Here is an 18,302-nt window from a genome sequence, read left to right on the forward strand (position 1 = left end):
GAGACAAAAACAGAAAATCATTCAAACATATCAGGAATATGTACTGAAAACTTAATTAGAGAAAGAGGCAGCATATGTAAGGTATGATCTTCATGCACTTTGTTCAGAAGCATAAAGCAATTTTACATTTTACCTGCATTTTGTAGAAATCTCTTCCAGTTAAAAGTTGCACTGGGTGTGGTCATAATTCCTAGATTCAAGGGAAGAAAAGGACAACATGTTTTACTAGACCTAGGGTGGCAGAACTATAGCTCTTAAAGTTTGTACTGAGTGAATAATGTCTTTGTCAAATACTCTAAATCCCACTTGAAACTGCTCCCATTTCAAGCTTTTCCTTTCCCACGTACATTTCCTTGCCTAGAATTTCTGTAGCATTCAGTTTGATTTTTCCAATTTAGGTTCCAATATTTATACCTTGGGCCAAATGCACTCAGAGGGTGCAACTCCATGGAAGTCCACAGAGTCATGCCTACTTGCACCAATGTTGGTTTGGCCTCTTAATACTATGTTGTTGTCTGGATGTCTCATAGGTAGATTTTACTTGATGGGAAAATCATCTGGATTGGTTCTGAAACATATACCAAAAGGGGGAGGGATAGCTCAGTGGTTTGAGCATTGGCCTGCTAAACCCAGGGTTGTGAGTTCAATCCTTGAGGGGGCGATTTGGGGATTTAGTTAGGGATTGGTCCTGCTTTGAGCAGGGGGTTGGACTAGATGACCTCCTAAGGTCCCTTCCAACCCTGATATTCTATGATCATGGAATAAAAAAACATCATGCCCAAATCCTTTGATGTCACTACCAAATTATATGAATATTTAATCTCTTAATAAATCTTAAACCCTTAACCCCACAATACACATTTAAAAAAAAAATCTCTTTAGAAGGCCAAAGTTAAACATCTAAAATTTTATTTTCACATTCTACAGTTGGTTAGTTTAGTAACATAACCAGCAGCTGAAGCAGCCACATTTAAAATGCTAAGCTAGGTCTTAATTTTTATTAAATATTACCTAGATGGCACCATAGATGTATATGGCGCTTTACAAACAGAATGCATCACATTCCCTGCACTAATTGTCCAACCAAGATTTTCAAAAGCAAATCCTGATTTTGGGTGCCTCCAACGTGAGGCATGTTAAAGGAGCCTGATTTTTAGAGAATGGGGGCTCAGCACTTTCTGAATATTAGAAGTGAAGAGTTTATGCAAAGCTCACTGAAGTCTATGGAGGACTCTCATTGACTTCACCATGCTTTGGGTCAGACCCATAAATGTGTCATGTTGGGCAGCTGAAAGTTGAGTCACCCAAAATCAAGAGTTCACCTGAAAATCTAGGTGAAATCTTGGCCCAGTGAAGTCAACAGCAAAACTCTGACTCCAGTGGAGCCAGGCCATCATCCTATGTCTATTTCAGCAAGACTTCTGTATCACTTGAAAAATCCACGTAAGTAGGCATCACAAGGGTAGCAAGCTTCAAAACAAGCACATACCTTGAATATTTCAAAACTTACCTTGAGTCTGGATGTATATTTTGCTTCTAGCATCTGGCTTTAAAGAGAGGAGAGCAAAAGAGTAAATTTCATTGCTCACCTCTCCCCCCCCCCCAAAAAAAAACTGTTCAGACTCAAAATAATCTAGTGCAGTAATATGCTCAACTACATAGTTGCCCTTTGAGTATTGAGAAGCAAAAGAGACCAGCTGTATTTCTAATGGGTTTTTGACCATTAGAAAGGAACACTTTTGCAAGGTCAAATGCACAAGAAGATCAGTGATTAAAATTAGGTTTAATCAATCTTTATAGTATCAACCAACCAATTTTGCAATTCGATACAATTACCAGATTGTATAAAACCTACTTTTTCGCTTATGCCAATGACACTTCTAGCATCCATTAGCCTGCTCATTGCACGGAGAGAGAGAGAACTATTTCTCTGCAGAAGGAAGGCTGTAGTTTCCAAAAACACTGGGACTAGCAGAAAAACCATAATTGGTTTAAAAGCCACAGAATCAGTTTCATCAAAGTGCATTTATCTAAAAAGGGCCTTTCAAACATACCAAGCAAGAAACAAAACCCCACTTATCTCTCACAGCATCTTTTGTCAAAGACTGCTGCCGAATATATATGGGCTTATCTACGTGTGAAAATTGACCGGCATAGCTATTCTGGAGTAACTGTTCCGCTATAGCTTCTGGAATAACTCCCCTCTGTGGACACTACTCTTCCAGAGGTATTCTGTAATAGCTACACAGTGCAGATATAGCTGTTTCCGCCACGTAGACAAAGCCTATGTGTTTAAACAAGGGCTTGCTCCTTCACAGCCTACCTAAATAACCTACCTTGCCTAAATAGCTCAGACTGAGTATTGTGGTAAGGAGTTGCCCACTGGGGCAGAGAGTCCCTATATTATCCAGAGTTTGGCATCCAGATATAAGTAATTTAGGATATTCACCTGTATCAGCAGATTGTGAACCTGCACATCACCCACCCTTAAGGCTGTGAAATCACAAGTGCCAGTTTTTTCTCTTAATTAATTAGCCTCTTAGAGTTGGTAGGACAACTCCTACCTTTTCATGTTCTCTGTATGTGTATATATATCTCCTTACTATATGTTCCATTCTATGCATCCGATGAAGTGGGCTGTAGCCTACGAAAGCTTAGGCTCAAATAAATTTGTTAGTCTCTAAGGTGCCACAAGTACTCCTGTTCTTTTTAAGTGCCAGATAATGACTTTATGGCAGGAAGAGATGCGCTGTTTTGAGAAGAAAGCCTCATTCAAAAACAAATGTGAAACAACTGCACATATTGTTTTTCAGCTTTGTCCTATGTGACTGGCCCTCTCTATAGCTCAGTCACCATATTCAGTTTCAAGTACTGAAAATTAACAGCAACGGAAACGAGAGAGAAAGTAATTCAGGAGGAAGTGGTATGTCATCAGCCTGAAATAGCCCAGTCAAGGGGATAGGAAGTTCACTGCAAGTCACTGAACTGGCTACTTCACAAACACTCCTCAGACGAACACCAGTGCTGTAATTAAAGGGGGACCGGGGCTGACAAGAATTATGCTGTTTAGATTAGGTCTTTCCATAGTCATGGGCTGCATCCTACAGATCCTGTATGAATATTCTTATAATGTTAGTCTTAAAGGTGCCACAGGACCCTCTGTTGCTTTCATTAGGAAGTACACAATACTAAGTTTTAATAATGCATAATCTAAGTACATGAAATATTGTAAAAAGCCCTGTGGTTATGATCAGTCTGTTATTCCAACAGTGTAATCTCAGTGGAAAAAAACACTTTCCAATGGCAGTTTTATCACCACTCAACTGTTCCCCTCCCCATTTTTTTTAAAGGAGAATACAACAAAAGAAATGTTATCTGTGGCCAGTTTCACACCCACCCCATTTTCCCCTATGTTCACTCCTTATAGGCAAAGTTCTCTCAAGAGTAAAATATACACATCTACTAGAAAAACTATGTCAAGGGCCCTGACACAGCGAAGCACTTAACTAGTTCCTTAACTTTAAATATGTGAGTCCCATTGACTTCAGTGGATTTAATCATGTGCTTAAATGCTTTGCTGAATTGGGAGCAAGGACAGGAGCTGTGGCGTTGAAACTGTCTACCCCATTCTAGCTCCTTCCAAAGCAGTGGGAGTGCCATTCTGCAAGTCCTCATGGGTTGAGGCACATTCTGAAGCAAGACTTAAGAGCCAGGCCATTTAGTGTATGAATTTGAGTGAATACGATCCCTGATCAGGCCCTGTCTACCATTTTCTTGTGCACATTGCTGCATAATTTGCACCAGGGAGGTATAAATTAGACTGAAGGCAGCCAGAGGACAGGCTCACGTTAGTGGTGGTTTTTGAAATGTGTACCTACTGAGGATGCAATTAAGCCAATGTAAAATGTGGAATTAGAATTTAGCCTAATTCTGTAACATGCGTCGTCCTGTGCAAAGCTGCCAAACTCTCAGTAGCATGATGCTATTTGTGTGTGTGTGTGTGTGTGTGTGTGTGTGGATTAAATATCATTTTTGTGTATTGTATGGGACAGAGCCATGTGATTTGCCTTCTAAAATATACATGGAAATGTGAAATTCACATCCTATAAGTAATAGCAAGATAAGGCTCTGAGTTTATATCTGATAGTTCTGAGAGACAGTCTTTCAATAGTATCCGAATCAAGAAATGGTTAAAAAAAACTGTATCAATACAATCATCTTTGTACAATAAATATCATACAGTACAGTGAAATTGAATCCTATGTTCGTGCTAAATAAAAGAGGGGTCAATTCTGCACTTTTCAAGTATATTCTACAAGGTTCTGAGCACCAAAAGTTCCCATTGGAGACAATGGACTTGAAAGCTAACATCTTTAAATCAACATGGGATGCCTTTCTAAAACACAAGATACAAGCTAGATGCAGCTATTACTTGATGAATTTCACAGCCTACATCATATTAATGGTCCCTTCTGACCGTAAAAATCTCTGAGAGTAGCCAGATCCTCAAAGGAACAGACCAATGGTGAATTTTCACCTCCCCAAAGAGTCACTAAGATATAAATAAATACATACATATATCATCCCTTCCAGATTTGTAATATAAAATCTAGTTAATTTTAAATGAGAGGGTGTCATTTTGTACATTTTTAATAAGAATTTAAGTTAGATGATACAATTTAAACACGTATTATCATTGGACACTCTTTAATGTTCCCATTGGAACTGACTAGAGCGTCCCTGTTTTATGTTTCTTCAGTGTCATTGACAAATGAGGCTGCAGATAAAGGGGTTGTGGTCCTAAAAAACAACCAACCTTCCATAATCTCAGCTCAGTGTACAGTTCACCTATGCATCATTCATTAATCTTTGTTTCAGCAAGAATGCCTAGTCTGGTGACAGCATAGAACTATAGTTTGAGGTAGTGTGCTCTCCACAGGTGCTCTTATAAAGAATATTCTAGGTTACAATATGTTCTTTATTACTTTTTTCCACTTTACTGCATAACTGAAAGTTTTCAGACTCATGCTTAGCTTTGTATTTTTGTACACTCACTGGGTTTGTAATTTAGCTGTTAAGCAAGTGACATACTAGATCCTAAGCAGTTATGGTATTTCCAGGCAAGTGAAAGAACAAATACTGAGCCAAGAAAGTCCAATCTGTATGCAGAGCATTATAAAATATATAAATACATGTGGGGCTCTTGGCAACGCTTGCGGTTTTTATTTTAGTAAGAACAGTTAGCTCCGATTTTGAACTTGGAATTGCTTTGTTTTTTCATGGTTTCTGTGAGGTCCTTGAATTATTTGGATTAGATCATCAGTTAGTGTAAATCAGATTCAATGCAGCTACTCCAGTTTATGCTGAGGATCTGATCCTTTGCATGTGTGTAATGAAGTTATTTGCTGTGTGGACATTAAGGGTGAGATTTTCAGAAGCTCTCAGTATTGGCCTCACTGCTCCCATTGCAGTTATAGTGAGTTTTGCCATTGATTTCAAGGGGAGCAGAATTAGATGCTGCTGAACACTTCTAAAAATCCCACCCTAATGATCTCCTGGCCTTCTTTGTAGGGGTTTGCTTCAGTCTCCTAGCCCAGATTTCCAACTTCCCTAGTTTGTCCACGCATCAAATTGCAGAACAATTGGTTGCCATCCTCCTCCCCACCGTTGCTCTCCGTGTATAGTTAATGACGTGTTTGAGCTCTTTTGGACGGACAGGTGCTATATAAATATGAGAGGTTATTTGTTACGCTATATCTGAGACGTGTTTATGTTGTTGCATACCTCTTAAAGCTGTTTTTTTTTTGTTTTTTTTTTTTTTTATAGCTCATGGAATAAGAGTATTCATACAGGATCTGTAGGGCAACCCATGGAATAAGTGAGGTTCTTACCCACGAAAGCTTATGCTCCCAATACTTCTGTTAGTCTTAAAGGTGCCACAGGACCCTCTGTTGCTTTTTACAGATTCAGACTAACACGGCTACCCCTCTGATTCCTAATGAAAGATACTTTATCCAATACAATGAAAGGAGTTTGTTGGAGGATATGACCCTCTGAGTACCATACAATTTCTAGTACTTGCTAGGAATTTAAATTCGTAATTTACTGACTAACTAAGAAAGCACACATTGGAGGAGTGATGCAGCTCACATTAGTATGAAATAATGGGTAAGTAATCCTAATATTCTGAGGAGAATAGCACAGAAAAGTGCATTTGTGTTTCTCAATGTTTGTAGTTGAAATGTCCATGTCCTATGCTTTTTCTTAGAGGATCGGGTGTTTTATTTGAAACAACAGTACTTAAGAGCCAGGTCACTAGCCTAGGACTCAGGAGAGCCTTCTCTGCCACAGACGTCCTGTATGCTCTTAGGCAAATCACTTAGCTTCTCTGTGCCTCAGTTCCCCATCTGTAAAATGGGAATTATAGTACAGCTCTGCCTCACAAGAGTGAGGGAAGGATAAATACACTGAAAGATTGTAAGGCGATCCATTACTATGGTGATCGGAGCCATACGTACCTAAGATAGATTTACAGAAGCAATTAGATGGCTAACTGCTAATATATTAATTACTAATAGCCAACATTATCTGTGCCCAGATAAAAATGACTTGCCTAAGGTTACTGAGGGAGTCAATGTCAGAACTAGGGTTAGGAATTCCAGAGTCCACGTTTACTCCTTTCCCCAATCTTTTGTCCAGCTGTTTGTTTTGTCTTTTTCAAGTGTAAGCTCTTTGGGGAAGGGACCAAGTCTTTATATGCTAGTATAGTGCCTAGTACATTGTGGTCACTACCGACAACAAATAATACAAAATTACTAGACCACACATCTCTTTGGGTGTCCTTTTAATGAACACGACAAAATCAGATTAAAATCAATTAATGGTGAAGAAACTGTAGACAGTATTAGTGTGCAATATTAAACTGTTTGGACATGCGGGCTGTACCTCCAAACAGTTTTCTGTTGGTGGAAGGAAGGGTGGTGAAGCAAATGCCTAAGGGAAATGATTGCATGATTATGGAAATTAAAATTGAAGAGATGGTACATGCAGTTAGTTCCTATTGCTGTTGGTGATTATTAGATCAGAAATAAGGAAACACGTGGAGAGGAGGAGAAGGAATGAATTGTTAAGAGACGAATACCCTCTTAAGAAATGCCTGGAGTCAGTCATGTTGCAGCTCATTCAGTCAGGCTAGTACATGCAAACCGTGCAAATTTTCTGAGTTCATTTTGCCATGTGAACAGTCCAGGTGGCAGCCAAGGGATTCCTGTTGCTATCTATAGATCAGTTTCCAAAGGACCTGCTGTTTCAATTAATGAATGGACCAAGTTCTGGTATACTGTAGGAGTGACTCCCAAACAAGCTTGCAATAATGTAAAGCAGTGGTTTCAAGCACCTGTATTTGGATCAAAATCACTCCCCAAGCAGAAGCATTGTATTGTCTGGAGCAACTGGAGAGCAGACATGCTACACCAACCTCTTAAGCTATGCAGTATGTACTCGCTTTGAACTTGGTGAGCTCTGCCACCTGGTGTGGAGGATGGGTTGGGCCAGGGCCTCCACAGCTCTCTTTGGGTTTGTTAGAGCTGCTAATGACACTAGCCAGGAGAAGTCTTTGTACTCAAGTCAGGGCAAAGACTGCAGCTGTGCCCAGTTCCTTGTGCCTTCCCCATTCTTAAGCATCTGTGAAGGGTCCAGGTTCAGGCCTTGTCTACATTTGGCATTGGCCCCAAATACAGCCATCTGGTGGCCAGCCACAAGTGTAGCTGCCCTAGTGCAAACACCTGTTATAGACAGGGTAAAGAACGCTAAACTGCTGCAGCTCACCCAGCTTCAAGCAGAGGTTAGCCCCACCAATAACAGTGTTGCCTGTAAGGGAGTTACAGTACTGCAGGTACAATGCTGGCTGTAATTGGGGGAACAAATATAGGCCCTTAAACTGGTATATTATGGGCCAGATCCTCAGATGGTGTCATCTGACCTAACTCATTCAAATCAATGAAGGTTTATTGATTTACAGCAGATGAGGATCTGGCCTGAAGTTTGTAAAGCACTTCAAGGTCTTCAAAAGGAATGTGTTATCGAAGTGCAAAGTATTATTTTATTATTACAATGGACACTGTTGCATGATCTAAACTACTTCCACTCAAAACAAATAAAAAGGTTATTTCCTTTTAATATCTTCCAGCACATGCAGTGCAATTATAAAACAAAACACACGAATGACAAGAGAGGAAAAAATATGACCAAACTAAATGCTTCCAATTCTGGATTATTGGTATTTAGGTGACTGCTCTACTGCTTTTCTATTTGATGATAATTAGTGGGATTAGCTAAATTATATACTGGGCCAAATTTGTTCACTAAAAAGGATTATTTAAACAAAGCAAAATCTGACAATAATGTAATTACACTAAAACCATGCCTTTAGAAAGAATGCTCAGACAGAAATCGGCGAAGAGAATCACATTTCTTGCACAACTGATTTTGTCCAACCTCATTGTCTGATTTATTTGCAAGGCCTGTTTCTTAAACTCCTTTAATTTTAGTCTCCTCTCTGAAATTTGTGAGTGACTCTCTGTAAAATTTCAATGTAAGTTTACATTTTTCTCTTGTCTTTTACTTTCCCCATTCCTTTGGTCTATTCAATATATTTTTAATAGTATAATTTTAGGAAAGTGGTCATATTCACCCATGGTAGGACTACACTGACTTCAGCTCAATTACCCCCAAAATGAATTTGGAACAAGACATTTAAGATCATAGCCTCACTCTCTCACTTTAATTCCTTTTTGTTTTAGAGACTGTGGTGGCTTTAATTAATTAATTCTGGACTAAATTCTGGACTCTATGCAAAGCTCAAGTAATCAAGTGGACACATCCACCTCACTAAAAAAAATTGGATGAGGCTACTCTAATCTAATTGCCTTCTATGATGAGATAACTGGCTCTGTGGATGAGGGGAAAGCAGTGGATGTGTTATTCCTTGACTTTAGCAAAGCTTTTGATATGGTCTCCCACAGTATTCTTGCCGCCCAGTTAAAGAAGTATGGGCTGGATGAATGGACTGTAAGGTGGATAGAAAGCTGGCTAGATCGTCGGGCTCAACGGGTAGTGATCAATGGCTCCATGTCTAGTTGGCAGCCGGTTTCAAGCAGAGTGCCCCAAGGGTAGGTCCTGGGGCCGGTTTTGTTTAATATCTTTATTAATGATCTGGAGGATGGTGTAGACTGCACTCTCAGCAAGTTTGCAGATGACACTAAACTGGGAGGCGTGGTAGATACACTAGAGGGTAGGGATCGGATACAGAGGGACCTAGACAAATTAGAGGATTGGGCCAAAAAAACCCTGATGAGGTTCAACAAGGACAAGTGCAGAGTTCTGCACTTAGGACGGAAGAATCCCATGCACTGATACAGACTAGGGACCGAATGGCTAGGTAGCAGTTCTGCAGAAAAGGACCTAGGGGTCACAGTGGACGAGAAGCTGGATATGAGTCAACAGTGTGCTCTTGTTGCCAAGAAGGCTAACGGCATTTTGGGCTGTATAAGTAGGGGCATTGCCAGCAGATCGAGGAACGTGATCGTTCCCCTTTATTCGACATTGGTGAGGCCTCATCTGGAGTACTGTGTCCAGTTTTGGGCCCCACACTACAAGAAGGATGTGGAAATATTGGAAAGAGTCCAGCGGAGGGCAACAAAAATGATTAGGGGTCTGGAGCACATGACTTATGAGGAGAGGCTGAGGGAACTGGGATTGTTTAGTCTCCAGAAGAGAAGAATGAGGGGGGATTTGATAGCTGCTTTCAACTACCTGAGCGGGGGTTCCAAAGAGGATGGAGCTCGGCTGTTCTCAGTGGTGGCAGATGACAGAACAAGGAGCAATGGTCTCAAGTTGCAGTGGGGGAGGTCTAGGTTGGATATTAGGAAACACTATTTCACTAGGAGGGTGGTGAAGCACTGGAATGCTTTACCTAGGGAGGTGGTGGAATCTCCTTCCTGGGAGGTTTTTAAGGCCCGGCTTGACAAAGCCCTGGCTGGGATGATTTAGTTGGGAATTGGTCCTGCTTTGAGCAGGGGGTTGGATTAGATGACCTCCTGAGGTCCCTTCCAACCCTGATATTCTATGATTCTATGATTCTACTGAACTCATTTCATATGTTACTTAAATAATATTTGAACATCAATCGCTAGAAGTAAATTACTTAACACCAGATCTTGGGAATCCTAACTGAAATCTGTTCAGAAACTAGAAAACTAACCCTAGCAATTAAGGGCCTGATCCTCTAGCCAATGAAGTCGATGGCAGAGCTATCATTGACTTGAGTGGTGAAGCATTAGGGCTTAGAAGAATGTTACCACATTTAGGTCCCAGTCCTTCAAAGAGTTCCACACAGGTGGATTCCTATGTCCATGTGGAACTTCACTACAGTCATCAGGGCTACATATGGGGAAAGAGGTTTGCCTACAAGATCAGGACCTTATGTATTAGGTGTATGGACTTTCATAAATACAATATACATTCTTCCAGAAACACACAGTACACGTACCAAAGAAAAAGCACAAAAGTTTTGTCCCCCCAAAAACTTTTGCTGACATCCATAACAGTACAAAATTTATCTTTGAGTGTTACACAATTTTATTAGAAAACATTCCTTTTTAACAATCTTCTCCCATTACAGTAAAGATTAAATGTAAAGCTTACTGTAAAATTGAATTCAATGTGGAAATACATACTTCATGCAAATAAAAATAATCCTCCCACTAACAGGATTGAGAGTGTTTGGAAGAACTGGGCAACTATCAGTTAAATAATATATTCAGCAGATAATATATTATTCAATGAATTTTATTTTGCATTATTCATCCAGATCTACTGCTGATCAGATACTATCAGTCAAATAATTTGTCAAATAATGTATTTTTATCTAATATGTTATATTACAAATAAATGTATCCAGTATTTGGCCAGCTGCAGCATTTAGCATAGAAAAGTTTTTCATTTTGTTTTCAGAAACTAACAAAATTTTTTAAAAGGCATTACGTATTTTGGTGCTGTATACCTTTCACAGCCTGGGAAATAGGGGATCTCGTGTTGCTGGGCTTGGCCCAACATTCATTTTAGCTTTGTTTTCTGTGTTGAAAAAGCAAGTATTTACAAATGAATTTTAAAAATTGCTCACTGTAAATAGAGCTGTTTAGTAAAATTGGGGCAACATCCAGGGGCTTAGTAAACGATGTAAAAGGAAAGAACATAAACATACTATCAGGAGATACTCAAAAGGCAAAGGCTAGTTTTAATTGCTATGGAGCAGTACTTTAAAAACAACTATAAACTTTTCTCAAATACTAAAGACTTTCAAATGCCAGACCTATTTGACCCGGCAAAGTGCATAAATATAAAATGTTTTCTCCTCCAGAAACAAATCAGAAATACACAATATGAAGATTATTAAAATTCTCCCGCATTATTTAGAATTAAATGTTATGGTAATGCCTAGTTGATAATGCTATAATAATCATATAAACATACCCACTCTGCTGCTGCCAGTTCCTTCATTTTCTCTGTGAAAGCCACTGCAAACCTAGTTAAATGGACAAAAATGGGTAGGATCATCTGCTTAAAGTCTTTAAATATAATAATAAAGGGGCACTTCAGAACAAAAGTATATAAGAACAAAGACTGGAAGCTGATAAAAATGATTACAGTAAGATGGAAATGCAGGAAGCAGGAATTCTATTTGTTTTGCCAAGTAGAGCTAAAGTGAGGATTTACTGCATTCAATGAAAGCCCAGACACTGGGGATGCCCACTGCCATTTATCCAGATTGACATAGTTGCCTCCAGGCTGCTCTTCCCACTTCTACTCCCAAGTTATGGTACACTTCTTTCTAACGAGAGAAGGAATCTGAAGTCCAATACAGTGGGCAGTGGTCCCCAACGCGGTGCCCGCGGGCGCCATGGCATCTATGTACACCCGCGTACTGGCCGGCGGACGAGCATCTGCCAAATGCCGCCGACAAGCAGCGTCATCCAGAGGCGTCCCCGCCGAAATGCCGCCGACGCCTCTGGATGACGCTGCTTGTCGGCGGCCTTTTGGCGGCGACGCCGCTTGACGTTGCCGCTTCTCAGTGGCATTTCGGCGAATGCTCGTCTGCCGGCCACGGTGCGCGGTGGCTCGTCGTCTGGCGCCCACCAGATGAAAAAGGTTGGGGACCACGGAGTTAGGGCATGTCTACACATACAGTGCTGCAGTGGTGCAGCTGTACCAATTCCCCCCCCCGAGCAACATAAGTTATGTCGACATAGGTAGTAGTATAGACATAGCCCTACATATTGCTGGCAGATCAGCCCAGCCCAGCCATGTGCACCTCTTTACCAGTGAGTACCTGTATAACGCCTCACCTTCCCTTCTCCCCACTGTCTCCTTTTTGTTTCTAAGCTCCTGTATCGATGCTGTTTACTTAAATCAGCGTCGATGAGATAGGAACATCTGTGCATCAAAAAGTTCACATTATAGAATATTTCCTTAATGAAAGAGGAATAAATAAAATTAATAAACAGGAGGAATAAATACATTAAATAAAGTAGAAAGATGGTCCACCGTTTAGGGTGCTAGCCTGGGACTCAGGAACCCCAGGTTCAATTCCCTACTCTGCCACAGACTTCTTGTTTGGCCTTGGGCAAGTGACTGAGGGCTTAGCTACATGGTGCAACAATGTGCACAAAGGGGGTGTGAATTCTGAAGTGCACTGTGTTGCGCACTCACTGGCTCATGTAAACCCTGCTGGTGCATGTCAAAAGTTCCCTAGTGCGTGTTAACATCCTATGTTAACACACATTAAGGAACCTGTAATGTGCATCAACAGGATCTACATGGGCCAGTTAATATATGCCTCCCCAATACTCCTGTGAGGAAGGTAAGTAGTATTACCCCTACCCCTTCACAGATGCGGAAACTGATGCACAGACTGCTTAAAGCCAGAATTTACAAAAGTGGTCTCTAATTTTGGGTGCCCAAATTCAGACTCACCCAGCCTGATTTTCAAAGGTCATGAGTATATCAAGCTCCAATTAAAGTCAACATCACCAACATGTTTACTACCTAAAAGTTGTATGTGCCATACAGTTATCTTTTTAAGACTCAATTCAGGAAAATATCCCTATTCAGAACAGCTCTTAAGCACATGCTTTAATTTAACTTTCAATCCCAGTGGGATTTACGCATGTGTTTGAGTTGCTGTCTTTAACTGGGTCCTTCGCAATAATGCTTTAGTGACTGATCCACTGGGGTCCTTAGTGACAATGTCTTAGTGCCCACTGGGACTTGAGCATCTGCACAGTGCTACCCTGAACAGAGCGGCTTTCTGAAATCAGGATGTAAGGCCTCAGTTCTTTTTTTCCCTTTCCCTATATTGGGGATAAAAGTATGGGCATTGGGGAGATGGGTTACCACATTAAATCTGTGATTCTGGCTTTGTCTTCCACAAAAGTAGTATAACAATTCTATCTTACTCTCTGTGGGTCTTATCCTGCACCCCCATGGTATGCGGGTACCAATGGGTGAGGCAATCTGGAAAGTCACAGCCACAAAAATGCTCTTTCACTAGGAGCTGTTAATGTTGTAATTTGTTGGTGTGAAGTCACAACCATTCATTAGAAGTCATAGTGCTGAATTATTATACTTATTTTCACAGTCACAAGCCTGTTTCCATGCAGTTGCTCGGTAGTATCTGCTCTACACCATTACAATGCATTCCACATATACAAAAGGTTATTAAAGCCTTTGCAAATGCTTGTTTTCTCAAGTTGCATATGCTCCTTTTCAAGTTTTTACAATTATACTTTCAATACATCACATTAACAAGCAGAAAAACTCTTGCTCCCAAGTCCACAAAGTACTGTCAAATTGAAAATATACCCTGGAGGAGTACAACCACCATTTAGAGGAATTTGATTAAAAATGAAACACTCATTATAAAGCTAGACACAGTTCAATACTTTGTTTTATGGAATTTGGTGGTATATTGTGCTGGACAAGTAATCTACGATTCATGGAACTTTTCTGCTTAGAACCCTGAAATCAATAATAAAAAAATCAATTTTTATTTTAATAACTATGCAATGAATAATACTGCCAGGATGATCTGTTCACCGTAGCTTCTAGAAAACTGAATTACCTTTCCTATACCAGAGAAAACATTATGAACTCTACAAAGCACATGGTAATACATTTTGAAGCATCAGAACAAATCTAGCCTAATAAAATACCTTTAAAGTTCCTAAGCTAATTATCACAAATTGACTACCCATAGAAGGTATTTGACATATGCAAAAGCTATGTTTTTGCAAGATTTCATATACTCTAAATACAGAAACACAGGTCACAATGGAGAGACTTCAAATTAAAAAAAATAGGGGTCCAGTTTTTATTAAAATGTTCAGTTTGCTTCTGTCTAATGTTCACAGTTAATATTTTTGTATCAATTGCCACACTATCTCGTTTCTCCTCCTCTTCCAGAGTTATTTACCACAGGTGTTTCTGAAATGAAAACTACAATGTAATGTAAATGATATTCTAACCATCTGATTACAAGCAAGAATAAACTTCTAAGGCCTCGATTCAGGTCAGCACTTAAGCATCTTCTTAAATATAAGTCCCACTAGGACTTAAGCCAGGGGTGGGCAAACTTTTTGGCCCGAGGGCCACATCAGGGTTGCGCAACTGTATGGAGGGCCAGGAAGGGAAGGCTGTGCCTCCTCAAACAGCCTGGCTCCCGCCCCCTATCCGCCCCGTCCCACTTCCCGCCCCCTGACTGCCCCCCTCAGAACTCCCAACCCATCCAACCCCCCCTGCTCCTCGTCCCCTGACCACCCCCTCCCGGGACCCCCCGCCCCTAACTGCCCCCCGACATCCCACCCCCTTATCTAACCCCCCCTGCTCCCTGTCCCGACTGCCCTCCCGACCCCTATCCACATCCCCGCCCCCTGACAGGCCCCCCGGGACTCCCACTCCCAACCCTCCCTGTTCCCCAGCCCCTGACCGCCCCCCCAGAACCTCCGCCCCATCCAACCACCCCCTGCTCCCTGACTGCCCCCCAGGACCCCCTCTTCCTTACCCAACCCCCCCCCCCCCACTCCCTGCCCCCTTACCAGCAGCAGGAGCTCGCAGCCGCGACACCCAGCCAGAGCCACCTGTGCTCCCCACGCTGCCCAGCGGGAGCGACAGGCCAGAGCGCGGCCCGCGCGGCGGCATGGCTGCGGGGAAGGGGGGACAGCGGGGGAGGGACCAGGGACTAGGCTCCCCAGCCGGGAGCTCAGGGGCCGGGCAGGACGGTCCCGTGGGCCGGATGTGGCCCATGGGCCGTAGTTTGCCCACGTCTGACTTAAGCACATGCTTAAATGCCGTCCTGAATCAGAGTGTTAGTGATAAATGATGCTTTAGTGATTGGTTCACTGGGACTTTGACTTGTGCCCATGCAGAAGAGCTGATGTGAATAGAGATACTTTCCTGAACTGGAGTGTGAGGCCTTACACTCCAGTTCAGGTATTTAAGCATGTGTCTAACTTTAAGCATGTAAGAAGCCCCTTAGCTTCAATGCGGCTACTCAGGTGCTTAAATTTCAGCATGTGCTTAAGTACCTTGCAGCTTCAGGGTTTATAGTCCCAGTCTTCAGTGAGCTCCACCCCCGCATTCATGCAGAGCTCATTGTAGAATCAAGGGCTACAAAGCCTATAAAGCCTATTCTGCCACCATTTCTTAATGTTACCATTACTTATGTTGATTAGTACCATATTCTATGACTATTCCCACTGAAATCATGTTTTACTTGCATGTCAGTGGGATGACTCACAGAGTAAAGCACTACTCAACACAAGTAAAGGTCACTGAATCAGCCTCCAAATAAACTGTCAATAAAAGTTAAATCAACCATTACATTAATTTTAAAAATACCAATAAAAATGTACCATGGTTTTGAAATACTCTTGAGTTCCAATGCATGAGATGGAAGGTCCCACGCCTGCCTCCAAAACCCACTGAAGTCAATGGAAAGATTCTCATTGACTTCGATGGACTTTGGATCAGGCCCTAAGACAGACCCTCCCCTTTTCAGTGAATGTAGATGTTGAAAGAGTGAAAAGTGTCATCAAAAAGTCTGTTCATTGTTACACGTATATTCTGATTCAGGAATTAGTACTTGCAGTGTCTTGGATAGCTTTATAACTAGTCACTGGATTTTTTTCTTTAATTGTAAAACAACAGGTTAACACGCAATACTAAATGATTTTTCTTGCATGGTCTATGCTGCTTTGTTTATGCAGCTGTAAAAAGAAGCATATTAACAAAAAATAAAAAAAGAAAGAACAAAACCACTTTCAACTTGAGTCTCCGACACGCCAATCGAGTGCACTGTCAACGTGCCAGATGCAAGCACCACATGAGCCACAGAAAAAGCTTTTGTGAGGCATAGGGGGGAATCAGGTTTGAGTCTGTAATGTACTGATCCTAATGCATATATTTGTTAGTTGTGGTTTTGCTGAAATTAAACAGTTGGGCAGCTTTGAACTTGGATTGCAAATGCTGATGGAACGGGGTTCCCAAGATAGACATTATTTGTGTTGTAGAAGGGAGGTTAATAGAAAATGGACATGGAGGTTTAAAAGTATCATTTTGGGGCAATGATTATTATTGTTTACTATATGTTTGTACAGGGCCTAGCACAATGGGGTCCAACCTGGTTTAGGCCTGTAGGCACTACTGCAATAACAAATAAACATCATACCGGTTTGGGGGTCAAATACCCAACTGTCACGTTAGGTATGAATGACAATTCTGTGGATATCGTGGGACACTCACAGCTGTGTTTTAGTCCTGGCAAACCACTGAAAATATACATTGAAATAAGTGGGGGCAAGTAACATTGATTTGCACTCACATACTAGGGTGATGAGCTTAATCACAAAAAACAAAGATATATAGATCACATTTTTGCAAGAGAAAAGACATAACATCCCAGTGCAAACTCACTACCAGTCTACCATTAAAGAGCAATAAACTGCCAGAGGCTGTGCCTTAAAAAAAGCAAACCTATTATTTTCCAAAAAATTCCCCTCCTCCTACACACATATATCTGATCACATATAAATTAAATATGCTAGGTATTATTCTTACTGCATTTCTGATTATAAGATTATTACACCTCTTACCTGCCCTATAATATGATTTCCTCCTCACATGCACACATCCACTATTCTCGGGAACAGTTGTGGTTTAGCAGACAAAGCACAGGGTTAGATAATTAGGACCACAAGTTCCATTAACTTTTAATTGGACTTGAGCTTCTAACTAACATTGGTGCTTTGGAAAATCCCCAGGGCTCTTCCACCAGTTCCTTGTATGATTTGGGCAAGTCATTAATATGGTCAAATACCACAGTGGTGACTGCACTATAAGAACAGAATGTTTACACATTCAGTTTTACAAAGTGTTTGCTCTGTTCTTATTGAAGTCTATGCCAAACTCCCACTAACTCTAGTGGTAACAGGTTCAGGCCTTTAATAAACACCAACCACAATATTTATTTATTTTTATAATGATGAACAATAATCTTCTGCATAAACCCTACATTCATTGTTACCTGGCTTCTTCTAACACTGCCCCCATCACCCGGTGTTTTTCTTCATGTTTGACGTCTTCATTTATATCCGTGCCACCGAAGATGATTCCAAAAGGAATTCTACTACCTGCAAAATGAAAATAACTATGAGACAGGCAGGAGAGCTACATGTAATCTAATAAGATTAGGACTTGAAGAAAGTACTAGTGAATAGCATTGGTGAACATGAGATGTTGTTCCTACAACAGTGTATATCTCCAAGCTATGTTTCTACACTCATCAGCACAGTCCTTTGGGTATGTCCAGACTACCCGCTGTATCAGCGGGTAGCGATCGATTTATCGGGGATCGATATATCACGTCTCGTTAAGACGCGATATATCGATCCCCAAACGCGCTCCCCGGAGCGAGCGGCGGTAGTGGAGTCAACGGGGGAGCCGCGGCCGTCGATCCCGCGCTGTCAGGACCCAAGGTAAATCGATCTAAGATACTTCAACTTCAGCTACGCTATTCACGTAGCTGAAGTTGCGTATCTTAGATCGATCCCCCCCCCCCAGTGTAGACCAGCCCTTTGACACCTGGTTAAGCTGAATTTTAATGGGATCATGCAATATGTATACTCTATTACATGCATGCTAGTCTATTATCTACCTGTCATGTTTTCTTAGGCCTTGCCTATACTCAG

At 41.2% G+C, this 18,302-nt stretch overlaps 1 protein-coding gene across 1 annotated transcript in view; it reads right to left on the reverse strand.

Moving 5' to 3' along the window:
• The window catches only part of GLT1D1 (glycosyltransferase 1 domain containing 1), a 95,330-nt gene that overhangs the window by 60,341 nt on the left and 16,687 nt on the right, over positions 1 to 18,302 (reverse strand). The window contains exons 3-6 of the mRNA XM_065417981.1: positions 17,639 to 17,744; positions 11,533 to 11,584; positions 1,511 to 1,547; positions 134 to 190 (exon numbers count right to left, since the gene is read on the reverse strand). Of these exons, the coding sequence (XP_065274053.1) occupies positions 134 to 190; positions 1,511 to 1,547; positions 11,533 to 11,584; positions 17,639 to 17,744 (252 nt within the window). The remainder of the gene's footprint in view (positions 1 to 133; positions 191 to 1,510; positions 1,548 to 11,532; positions 11,585 to 17,638; positions 17,745 to 18,302) is intronic.

Source organism: Emys orbicularis, chromosome 16, assembly GCF_028017835.1.
Source record: "Emys orbicularis isolate rEmyOrb1 chromosome 16, rEmyOrb1.hap1, whole genome shotgun sequence".
NCBI classification, from domain to species: domain Eukaryota; kingdom Metazoa; phylum Chordata; order Testudines; family Emydidae; genus Emys; species Emys orbicularis.